Source organism: Equus asinus, chromosome 8 (genome assembly GCF_041296235.1).
Source record: "Equus asinus isolate D_3611 breed Donkey chromosome 8, EquAss-T2T_v2, whole genome shotgun sequence".
Lineage (NCBI taxonomy): Eukaryota > Metazoa > Chordata > Mammalia > Perissodactyla > Equidae > Equus > Equus asinus.
In genome coordinates, this window is record NC_091797.1 from 97,529,629 (window position 1) to 97,542,260 (window position 12,632).

The 12,632-nt window shown below is 48.0% G+C and overlaps 1 protein-coding gene across 1 annotated transcript; it reads left to right on the forward strand.

The window, feature by feature from the left end:
- Positions 1-10,481: 10,481 nt before the first annotated feature.
- LOC106826197 (tubulin alpha-3 chain-like) lies at positions 10,482-12,518 on the forward strand. The gene is made up of 3 exons (XM_070516868.1): positions 10,482-10,663; positions 11,566-11,714; positions 12,026-12,518. The coding sequence occupies exons 1-3, from the start codon at positions 10,540-10,542 to the stop codon at positions 12,371-12,373; spliced, it is 621 nt and encodes a 206-aa protein (XP_070372969.1). The 5' UTR covers positions 10,482-10,539; the 3' UTR covers positions 12,374-12,518.
- Positions 12,519-12,632: the final 114 nt, after the last annotated feature.

Consider the following 12,632-nt stretch of genomic DNA (forward strand, 5'->3'; position numbering starts at 1 on the left):
ATGATAGCTAACTGCTTTGTCTCATGAAGTTTTCACGAATAATCTAAATATGGTGATTAAGAACAAGTGAATTACACAGATGCTAATGAAATAAGGAGTTTTAAGTGCAATAATTATGTTTCATTGTCTATGTACTTTATAATAGCTTTCCCAAATCTTTTGGTAACTTGAAAGTTTAGAGTTTTGCTAATTGAAAGTAAGTGATGGAAAATTCATTGAATATCTAGATAGGATAAAACAGATCTCCAGATAAGATACGACAGAGAAATGTTGATTATTGTACAGGTGTTATCTATTTTGGCTTCCTATTATAGAAAACCTGAAAGATGTTTGGGTCTATTAGCAAACACACCTTTGCCACATTTAAAAGATTATGCTATGAGGAAATGTATGTTTTCAGTAAAAGAAGATATATAAATGGAGATATTTTTGTTCAGGAATTAAATTTGTCCTAAAGTAAAATTGGTTATGGGAAGGAAGGTGAAATTCTGAATGTAAACAGGAAAGTTTTTGGAAGAGGAGCCCTGAGAAAAGAGTCTTGTTCCTGGTCAAGCTAGCTAAGATCAGAATGAATTTAATTAAGTAAATGAGTTTTAATATCAAAAATAAGCTGGTGCAAAAGTAGAATTTGGTTTTCTTTGTGTTTGTTATAAGGACAAGGTTTCTTAGGCTTTTAATCTATTCCTGATAAACAGGATTATGAAAGATTTTCTTTATGTTTGAGTAATCTTCATAAAAGGCAGAGACTTTATGTTTTATCAAAATAATTTCTTGTGCTTTAAGTTAAAAGCTGAGTCTTCCCTATTACAAAGAGCTAAGGTTTTGTGGCTTTGTAAACTTCTATATTTGTCTTTGAAATCTTTTTGTCGCCTTATTTAAATAGATAGTTAAATATTAAGTTTCATGATGACCTGTGATCCTATGTAGGCAAGTATTTTAAGACTTTCTTTGATATTTGTGACAAACTTACCAAAATCTGATTCTAAATGATGTCGTTTTTTGACCTCTAGCCCACATTGGGATTTTTCAGAGGATCCTTGAAATATGTCAAGAGATTTTATTTTCCTTATAAAAAGAGAGAGATTAAACTAATTAGGCTTATCTGATATGTTAAGTTACATGGGAAGCCTTGGAAAATAAAAAAATAACATTATTCCTTCTTTATGTTATATCTTTATATGTACATGTTATGAGAGTTCCAGAAATTAATGTGACAACATGTCCTGGAATAAATGTTGTCTGTCATCCAAATTGAAGCTCAGACTAAATGTCAGGAAATCTCCTTACGTGATTTTCATGTAAAGGCAACAACAACAGAATCTACAGAGATGGTCATATGTGGATGAAGTCCATTCTGCCTCTGAAAAGAACAGTCCCTCACTGCCAGAGTTCTGCCATCCTGATGTCCTTATCACAGGGCAACAGTCTGCTCCTGAAGCAGGGAAATTAAGGTGGGCGAACAATGGCTGTAAATTCACCAAACAGTCAGGACTATGGAAAACCCAAATGGTCACTGGGCTCTTCCCAGCTCTCTGGCAAATCCCAATTCCCAGGTTTATCTTTTTGGTGTTTTATTTTATTTTTTATTTTTTTTTTTGGTGAGGAAGATTGACCCTGAGCTAACACGTTGCCAATCCTTCTCCTTTTGCTTGAGGAAGATTTGCTCTGAGATAAATCTGTGCCAGCCTTTCTCTCTTTTGAATGTGGGTTCCTGCCACAACATCGCTTGATGAGTGGTGTAGGTCCATGCCCAGAACCTGAAGCCATGAATCCCGGGCCCCCAAAGCGGAGTGTGTTGAACTTAACCACTACACCACTGGCAGGCCTCTATTTTTCAGTTGTTACATTCCTTCACCCACTATAGGAAAAACTATTCTGTCCAGAGGCCTTAGAACTCCTCCCTCTGGGTCCTTTGAGCACCTGCCTTGTCCTTCACTCAGCTGCCACTTCCTACGGCTCATCAATATGTTCTTGTTGCTGTCTGTGGTTTCAGGATGTGTTAATGCCCTTCCCTTGCCACAAAGCTGATGCCCTCACAATGGCAGAGAAACTGCTAGAACACGAGCTTCCCACATGGGATGTACCTTTCCCAATCTCCAGTGATTGAGGCACCCACTTCACTGGGCAAATCATATGAACCTTAATGAAAACTTCCAAACTTCTTGAGATTATCCCTGTCTGTATCACCCTCAATCATCAGGCAAAATCAGGAAAACTAATGGAAAAACTGGATTCAAGCAGAACAAGTATTAATTTCCCGGGACTATGTGAACTGAGGAGGATGTTCTGATGTTTTGTTTTTCCGAATTTAAAGAAACATTTTCTCTTAAACTAACAACAATTTGGTAACACATACCTTTGTGAACAAAGATGAAACATTGACTTTTTCTTCTTACCTGATCCCTCCCTTTCTCAATTCGAGAAACTCTCAGTGAGTATTCTTATTTTCACTTGTATAAATAATCAGGCCAAGTTTTTAATTTAAACGAATTAGTTTTACCATGATTATTTTTGGCAAAAAAAAAAAAATTGAGGCTAATTGTAGAGAGAAAAATTCTGTTTGCACCTTGTAGACATTAGATTCTAATCCTGTTAATTGTCTATGAGGTTCGTTACATAATGTGGACTGGACTCCCCTGGCCTAAGGTATTGCCTTTGGCCTTGCTGACTGTTGGCAGTGCCCTCTTTGGAGAACATGGACTAACTCCACATGGACAGTCACCAGCAGATCAGTGTCTGTTGGTCCACAACCTTCTGCTGCTCCCCTGTTGTCTTATGTGAGTGTGACCAGCTGCTGTGAGTCTCCACTGTCTTATCCCCAGCCCACCACCAACAGGTTAAAGACACTTTCCTGGATCCCAATTTAAAGGATCCTGTTGGTCACAGTCTAGAGCCTGGTGACTGGGTGTTCTGGAAGCATCATCAGAGGACAGCCCTCGAGTTCCATGGAAAGGACCTTACCAAATGCCCCTGACCACTGACACTGCTACAGAAGTAGAAGGCATTGCAGACTATGTGCCCCTTCTGGGTACACCTTCCACCTACGGACAACGGTGAGCTGATGGATGTCTAGACAGCTGGCATATGGCAGGACAATGCCTTCATAGGATTCCATTTCGAGTCATTGTTAAAAGAGAAACCCAACCACCATCTCAGAGGTCTAGGCGAGACTTAATGACCCACCTTTACACCCCATTTACTCTCCATTGATCACCATTGCCAAAGATTCTGTCCTTGCATTGATGTTGTCCGTGATGAGCTGACTCCCTCCCTCCTCGAGCTTCCCAGCCACTTCCTCCCGGGACCCAGAACTGGTCCACCCCGCGTGCACTTGCAGGAGTCTGGTGACACGTCTGCCCCTGACAGGCCCAGGCTTGGAGCTTCATCCCAGCCCAGGACGCAGCCTCGGCGATGAGAGGGGCGCTGACAGCCCTCCGTGGTGGCTGCGCTGCCGGCTGCAGAGCCTCTCACAGGCCCGGCCCTGTCCCTCCCTGCGGGTGCTGCTCTCCGGGAGCCCGCCTTTCACGGATGGACTGGCGCCGAGAGCTCGCAGCGCGGCCTTCACATCAGGGCTCCCCCAGCCCAGCCGCCGCCAGCCCTTCAGCTTCCCGCTCAAAGGGAAGACCAATCAAAAGAGCGATTTCACGGGTCAGAAAAATGGCCAATGGCGATTGTGGGCCTGTCTAAGGCCCGCCCCCCCGAAGTGGTCGGAGCCAATAGCAGTCGCGAAGCTGGCGAGCCAATCAGGATGCGGCAGGCCGCAGTCAGGGGCGTGGCGTTGGACCAGGACTGTCTGGGAGCGCGCCTGCGGCCGGCCGGCTGGGGTCCCCGTGGCTCCCGGGCAGCGGGCGCCAGGGCCATGTCCCTGACCGGCAGCGCCGGGACGGGGAGCCACCCAGGGCGGTGTACCCACAGCTTGAGGGTCGGGGGTGGGCACCGGGTACACTGCACAGGTGCAGTCGCCCTCTGCCCTCGCCCTTCCAGACTCTTCCTTCGGAAGCAGCACCGAGTGTTGCACTCGAGCTCTCTCCTGCTCGTCTCTGCTGTGCTGGGAGCTCGCGAGGGCGCTTAAACGATGGGCAGTATTTACAAGGTCTTGTAATAAGAATGATAGAAACCGGCATATGTGGAAAAATCTTGCTTCCCCCATTAGATAGAGTTTTATTTCCTGGTTGTTTATACTGATAATTTTTTTAAAGCAAACCAAGCAAACAGGAATAGATGTGCTGACATCCCCTCTTTCTTACACCAAAGGTAGCGCCCAGTATGCGCTCTGGCGCCTGGGGTTTCCTTGTACGGAAAGTCCGGCTCCCTCCGTCTCAGCTCCAAGAATCTGCACGGTCGTCTGCCCCGCACGGTGTCCAGAGCGTGGCGTGAGTCAATCGGCCTGTTCTGTGTCGCGGAGACTCGGGTGTTTCCAGCCTTGACCCAGAACGCTGCCGTGAGTGTCCGCGTGTGCCGCTTCCTGCCGTGTGGGTGTGCAGGGGCTGCCAGGGGCGGAGGGCTGGGAGTCTGTAGATATGGGCAGATCCCTTTCCGTAGGCGCTATGCGAGGGTTCTTGCTTTCACACACAGGGTGGGATTCTGCCTTTAACTTGTTCATTTTTGTATGCTCAGCTCATAGGTGTCTCCTGGTTAATTGTTGGATTAATATGTTAATAGTTTACACATCGGTGGAACCCAACCATCACCTCTGTCATCTTGCGCTTCTAGAACAAGCAGTGCCCAGAGACAGCCTGATGTGGTGAGGGCCGGAATGACCCTGGGACCGGACGTCACATGGTCCAGTTCAAGTTTCACTTGTTCCCGGGGAGCTGAGGCTGACGGCTAATCATCTCAGCCTCAGTTTCCCCTCCTGACCACTGTGGTAGCTTCCAAACTTTATAAAGAGTATGTAACTATACAGTAACTCACACCAGCCTCTGCGTTCTCCTTTCATAAAAGTTGGTTTTGAGGCTTCTGTTACACAGCATGAAATCAAGCTGCTCAAAAAATTTTTTTAGAGGTGAAGTATTCCAAGTGTAAAGGAAAAGTGTCTTCTGTTACCTGACAGGTGAAAGGAAGCTTCCGGGTTAGAAGAAATTTGTGCGTTTCATCATTCTGAGGAGCTGTTATGTTCAGCAAAGGCTTTGTCCTAAAAGAGAAAAATACCGTGACTAATACTTTCAGAAGAGCTATCCAGCTATTTTTGGTATGCTAGGGTCTTCTCCAGTTGAAATGCCTAAATATGATTTTAAGAGTTCATAGTACTTACTTGAAGCAACACAATTAAGAAACTTCATGTGAGGGGGAGGTGGTGACAGGTTGGTGTGAACTTAACCTAAAAGAACTTACACTGACCTTCTCTGAGACAGTGTTGGCCATTCCAGGTAATTTCCTTTTGTGTTAGAAGGGTTTGTGTCTCAAGAAGAATTTAATGGAAATCTCAGCTGCAGAAATTTTGATTAAAATCCTACTTTCTGCGTCCAAGAGCCGCCTCAGAAAGTTGAGAACCTTCTGAAGAATTTGTCCTGCCTGGATGGGTAATTTTTCTTCTGGCTCAGTATTGTAGTTTGATTGGAAGCAGAATTAGCCCATTGGCTATCAATTAGCCTCTTGTCTTTCACTGACTAAGGAGGAGGCCAGAAGCAGTATTTCTAGGCTTCCAGACCACCACTCTCACGAGCTAGGAGATTACAATGCTGGGTTAGGGAACCAGAAAGAACTTGAGGTAGTTTGAGATTTCTGAATGGTAATGTTGATACCAGCCCTGATATTGGTTCCCTACATTAAACCCAGCATATATGGGTTAAAACCACAGCTCTCATTCCCTGCTTACTCCTGGCTTCCTGGCTCCAGAATCCACTCTCCGCCATGGAGGCAAATGGCCAAGGACAGCCACCTGCAAATTCCCTATGATCCTCCTCCCTGTAAGCAGCCTCCCAAGGCAGAATGCAGGCTGGTGGGAAAGCTCCGACCAATATCAAGTTGTAAACTTTCATCACAAATTAAAAATGAGTTTCTTAAAAATGTAACTTGACCAGATATGAAAACATTTAAAGATCTTCAGTATTGAGAAAGACTAGGCTTTAAAAAACAATAAACACCTGTGTCATTACCAAAAAGAGACATCTTTAGATAAAATAATGAAGGTTCCATGCTGTGTAGATAATGCAGATGGTTCCAGTTATCTGGTCAACGGGCAAAAAGCAAGCCCTTGAGGTCTTGCACTCTGATCTTTTGTCGTTTCTCGGTGCTGGAATGTCATCTTCACCTCTTCGTGTTGGATGACTACAGACGGTGGTGGAGGCAGGAAGCCTGTGTCTATGTACCCACCCTGCTCAGCCCCGGGAGGGGGGTTCTCAGCTGGGGGCAGCTGCTTTCTTCTCCTGGCCATCTTGTGATTTAGGGATTTCTTGGCCTCTGTGTTGGTCAATGAAGGTGTGGCGGTGCTGACGTTGAGGTGGCTGCTTACAGTAGGTCTCCTGTCCTTGAGCTTCCTGATCTGCGTGGCCATCCTCTCTGACTGTCTTTGGTGAGGAGGCCCCTGCGGCACTGTGGTCTATGCCCTGATACAGCTCCTTCTACTGGTCTGCCTTGTTCTCCTGCACCTGGGTGTCATTCCCCTCCATCACTTCTCCCTGCAGAGGAGGGCTGGAAGACTGTGGTTGTCACCCTAGGGTCTATGCATGTAGCAAGGGGGGGACCATGGCCTGTATTTGGTCAGGCCAGTGCTGTGGGCCCAACCTTCGGGAGCACTCTCTGATCCTGCATTCCTTCCTGCTCTCACTATTCTGGTGGTTCGGCTGGGGTCGGTGTGGAGGCCCCTGCGATGTGAACAGTGGCTATACTGGCCCCAGGCTGCTGCACATTTACTGTCTGCACTGCAGCTCCGCCAGGCCTGTCACATTTGCTGCCTCTGCCCCCTTTTCCTTCAGCAGCATCAGACTGCACAGTCTCCCCATCTCCTGCACTGCGAAGGTCCTTGCTGCTCAGGGTGTGGTGACAGTGGCTGGGCCAGCTCACCCCTCAAGGGTGCAGTGATGGAGACTGGAGCTGGAGGCGGGGCTGCTCAGGGCTCTCTGGGCTCCGCTTCTCCTCCCACTACTGAGCAAACTCTTCTTTGGATTATTTGGGTTTATTGAGACTTGTCTCTGGTTGGTGGGGAATGGGGTCTCTTGGCAAATGTCTACTGTGCACGTGAGAAGAATGTGTCCTCTGCTGTGTTGGGGGCGTGTTCTGTAAAGTCAGTTCGGGCAGAGTGATGACAGTGCCGTCCAGGGCTTCCACATCCGTCCTCGTCTCTGTCTAGCTGCTCCATCAGTGATCGAGCGAGTGTTGAAATCTCGGACTGTAGGTCTTCTGTTTCTCCTTTCAGTTCTGTGGGTTTTCTTTGTATAGTTGAAGCTCTGGATCTAGAAGCTATGACTCTCCTGATACACAGCCATTGAGGACTGTGATGCCTTCCTGGTGAATGGCCCCTTTATTATTAGGAAATGACCACCTTTCCCTGGGAAATTCTTTGTTTTGAAAGCAGCACTGTTGGCCCTGGCCTGCGCACTCCCCACTGGACACCACGTGAATGCGCTGCTCCCTGGGAGCTCCCTGTGGGCCAGGTGCTGTCTGGAGGGGCCTGCCTCCCACCCCCAACCAGAGGCCTTCGGGGGCGCATCAGAGAACCAAGAGACCCTGAGTTCCTGCTAGTCTGCCCACCCAGCTGCAGGTTTGAGCCCACTATGACGCTCTTGGAGAAGCACGGGATGAGTGGTGGAGTGGGAGGCCCCAGCAACTCCACCTGGTCGGCGCATGCTGGAGCAATGTCCTCGCTGCCCCCTCCATGTACCATGCGCCCCTCCCACCCCTGCTGACCTGCCTCATCCAGAGCGGAGTGTCCTCTACACCTGCTTGGAGGACGCCTGGTGGGGTGATCTGTCCATACCAGCCTCCCCTCTCCCAGACCAAGGCCCATCTGTGCTCAGCATGTGCTGCTGTCAGCAGAAAGCAGATGACACAGAATGCACACCACGCTGCCCCTGCAGCCGCCCTCCTTTCCTGCGGTGGAGCCTCAGCCTGCTGGGTCTCTCTCCTCTTTCCTTTCCCTGTCTCTTGGCTTCCTGCACTTAGCACAGAGTCAGGTCTGCTTTTTTCTCCCTCTGACAATCCGCCTTTATTAGGTAATTACATGGAATTTGTAAGGACGCTGATGTGACTATGGGCGGGGTTGGATTCAGATCCACCAGGTTGCTGTTTGTTTGTTATCTATCCTGTTTGTCCCCATTTCCCTCTTTTTCTACCTTCTTTTGGGTTAATTACTCGTATGATTCCATCTTATCTCCTGGCTCAGCCACTTCATTTCATGTTCTGTGGTTGCTTTGAGGATTCCTGCCTCCATCTCCTGTTTGTGCCAGTCTGCCTTCAGGTGACACTGTCCACTTCACGACAGTCCACTTCTGTGTCCCCTTCTTGGCAGTCTGCTATTGATTGTCATGTTTTACTTTTATATGAGTTATTAACCCCACAACAAATCATTATTTTGGCTTTAACATTCAATTATATTTTCATAATATGGTGAAAGTCTTTGATATTTGCCCCCATATGTAGCAGTCGTGGTGTCTGCGTTCCTTGCACAGTCCCAGCTGTGCATCTAGGATTGTTTCCCTCTGCTGGAGGAGTTCCTTTCACATCTCTTGTAGTCGTGCTCTGCTGATGATTAATTCTCTCAGTGTTTGAATGTCTGAAAAATCTTTATCCCGGCTTTTTTGTTTTACAGTTTAACTGAGGTGTAATTGGCATAATAATAAAGTACTCATTTAAAGCATGTAATTTCACATGGGTTAACAGTGATTAACATATTGATAACCCATGAAGCCATCACCTCCGTCGAGACAATGAACATGTCCATCACCCCAAGTTCCATCGTGCCCCTTTGTGAGCCCTCCCGCCCCCCTTGGCCCTCCCACCAATCTACTTTTTTGTATTTTCTGGAATTTTATGTCAATGGGATCACTGAGTTCATTGTTTGTTGTAGTTTGGATTCTTTCACTCATTATGATTATTTTGGGATTCATCCGTGAGGTTGCCTGTGTTGACATGGCTCTTTTTATTGCTTAGAATCTCCTTTTTCTGTGATAAAATACACAACACAAAATTTACCACTTTAACCATTTTTATGTGTATAATTCAGTAGCACTAAGTACATGCACGTGTTGTATAACCAGCACCACTATCTGCTTCCAGAACATTTTCATCACCCTCAAGTCTTGTCTCCTGTGGTATATAATCTGCTGTTAATACATCCAGTGTTCATTTCAGACGTTACCGTTTTGATCATTAGCAGTTTGATTTAGGCATTTTAATAGCAAACATGTTCCCCTTATCATGCTAATTTTCCCTCTACCTTCCTGAGCATATGGATATGTAACAGTTACTTTAATGTCCTTGTCAACTAATTCTATCATGTATGCCATTTCTGGGTCTGCTTTTATTGGTTGCTTTTTCTCTTCATAGAGTCATATTTTCTGGATTTTTTTCGTATACCTGGTAGGTTTAGATTGGATACCAGACATTATGAATTTCACATTCTCAGGTGCTAGATTTTCTTGGTGTTCCTTTAGCTATGTGTAGGCTTTTGGGGGGATGCTACCAATAAACCTAGGAACAGTGTGACCCTTTGAGGCTTGCTTTTCAGCTTGCTTAGGTGGGTTCCTAACAGCCTGGAGTGTAGACCTCACTGGGCCCCACTTCTGAGGACCCTGTGCAGTGTTTGTGAGGGAGAGGTCTTTCCAGCATTGCGGCTGTGACCTCAGGAGTCCCCCACATACGTGTGCCGAGCTGGCCACAGCTGTGGGCTCTGTGGGACCCCCCACTGGTCTGCACAGAGCTCTTCCCTGCAGCTCTCACCCCAACCCCTGGCCTCAGCACCATGGTTTCCAGTTGTCTTGGCCTTCCCAAACACCGAATCCTCTCTTCCCAACTCGGGGGACCCCTGGGCTTCAGGTCTCCCTCCCTTGCTGCAGCCGAGAAACTCCCCAGCAGGCTTCTGGAGCAGGAACACGCTGACTGTTTCTCTGCTCAGAGCCATCACTGTCTGTTGTCCAGTGACCAAAACCTGCTATTTCATGTAATTCATCTGATATTTTAAATCCACCCTTAGGTGGAAGCAAAATTGCTTGACTGCTTATTTTCTGTTAATTTTTATATTACTTACTGATTGCTTGGAAGACAAGTTCATAATGGCTATATTCCTGTTCATAGTTCAAGTATGTCTTTATCCATGTTGGATGTTGGGTGTTCAGATATGAAATGATCATGGCAGGGCATAGGATGTAATGTCTGAGCAAACTACCAGACACCAAAATCTTTTACAAATATTAATTTATGACATCAGGTCCTATTTGCATGTCATAGAATTACAATTTGCTTGAAGATGAGAGTCTCACATTTATTTTCTGGGTCCAAGCACAAATGCATCTCTATCCATGTTGGGCAGGCAGGGGTCCAGATTGGCGATGCCTGCTGGGAATGGTACCGCGTTGATCATGGAATTCACCTGATGGTCAGATGCCAAGTGACAAAACCATCGGTGGTGGAGATGACTGGTTCAACACATTCTTCAGCGAAACTGGGGCTGGCAAGAGTGTGCCCAGAGCAGTGTTTGTGGACCTGGAGCCCACCGTGTCGGTAGGTACATGGACACTCGGAGCAGCTGTCCTGGGAGTGTGGGAGAGCCTTGTTAAAGCCCCCCATGTGTTCCTTTGGATCCCCCTGCAGAAGGGACGGATGTACAAGTGTATGCCCGTGGTCACGTTAGGTCACACACTGGATGGTTAGTGCCTGAAAAGGCCGTGGGACTCAGGCTTGTAATTGAGAAAAACCTGCTGTGAGGTTGGCCGGCACGGAGATGGGCTGGGGATGGAGTCCCTCGTGGCCTCCTCGGCCCGGTCAGGTCGTTGTGGAGACCCTGTCTGCAGGGCGCCTGGGCACCAGTCCCTCCTTAGTGCTGTGTGCTCCCCCAGGCTGGGGCATGAGTCTTGACCTGCGTTTTAGACATAGAAAGCTCAGTATAGAACATTCGTTGGGTTCCTCCAGATTAGAAGTCTGAGGTAGTTTCCGAGGAGAGCTGCAAAGACAGCACATTTCAGTGGCCACCAGGGGATGACAGAATGTCACCGTGAAGCCTGTGAGACCCAGGCCACATAGGGTGCCCTGATGGGACTGCCCAGCAACAGTCATGCTGGGGAGTGTCTAACCTGTAAGGGATTTTTAAATTCCACCCTTGACTGTAGCTACAGGGATGGAAGAAACACACATGTGTAGAGTTGCGTGTGTGTGGGTGTGAGAGCTCTCCTCCCTTCTTGGGGAACCGGTCATGCTGGCATTTGTCCCGAGAGTTGACTCTTCTCTCCTAGAACCATTGGGTACACTTGTGGTCTGTGTATTACACAGAGATGTTTCCTGTGAGACACCGATGCTGCTGACCTACAAAGAACAGCGTGTGCTTGGTAGGAGGGGACGGTCCCGATCTGTCCACCCTGGTGAGTTAACAACAGGCCTTAAAGACTCATGGTCCCTGTGTCCTCTTTGTAGATGAAGTGCACACAGGCACCCACAGGCAGCCCTTCCACCCGGAGCAGCTGATCACCGGGAAAGAAGACGCAGCCAATAATTACGCCAGAGGCCATAGCCCCATCAGCAAGGAGATCGTTGACCTGGTCCTGGACTGGATCCGTAAACTGGTGAGAAGAGCCCTGAGAAGGCCATCTGTGGATGCTATCCTGGACAGGAGGGTAGGCCTTGGAATGTGACCTCGAGGACATTTTGGCAAACCGACACCTTAATCACGAGTCCACAGTCTTACCCTCCAGTGTGGCTGTGGTGCATGCATACATCTTTACCGTCTGTCTGCTCTGCCTCTCAGTGCCATGCATGTTCACTGTGGAGGGTGTGAACCGTGTAATCTTGCAGAGGAGGAGATGTGACTGGGGATGTTTGGAGGTTGCGCTGTGCCTTCTGCCCGCGTTGGCTCCCGTTCTCTGCTTTCTCTCAGGTGGATCTGTGCTCGGGGCTACAGGGCTTCCTCATCTTCCACAGCTCCGGGGGCGGCCCCGGCTCTGGGTTTGCATCTCTGCTCATGGAGCGCCTCTCGGTGGACTATGGCAAGAGGCCCAAGCTCGAACTTGCCATTTCCGCAGCCCCCCAGGTTTCCACGGCCATGGTGGAGCCCTCCAACTCCATCCTGACCACCCACACGACCCTGGAACATGCTGACTGTGCCTTCATGGAGGACAGAGAAGCCATCTATGATGTTTGTTGCCACAACCTGGATATCGAGCTGCCCATGTACAACAACCTCAGTCATCTCATCCGGCAGATCGTGTCCTCCCTGCAACTGTAATGAAGAAAGCCCAGCATTTATTGAGCACCAACTGTGTGTGGCACGTTCTGGATGCTGGAAACACAGCAGCCAACAGAGACACTGTCCCTCATGGTGGAGCTGAGCAGACAGGCAGTCAGAGGCCTGTGATAACATGAGAGCTGGTGTAGACAGGACCGTGCGCTGATGGGATTAACAGCCATGTTGGGGTGCAGGATCCGGTAGTGGGCCCCATGCTAGATGGGCTGATCTGGGAAGCCTCTCTGAAGAGGTGATGCTC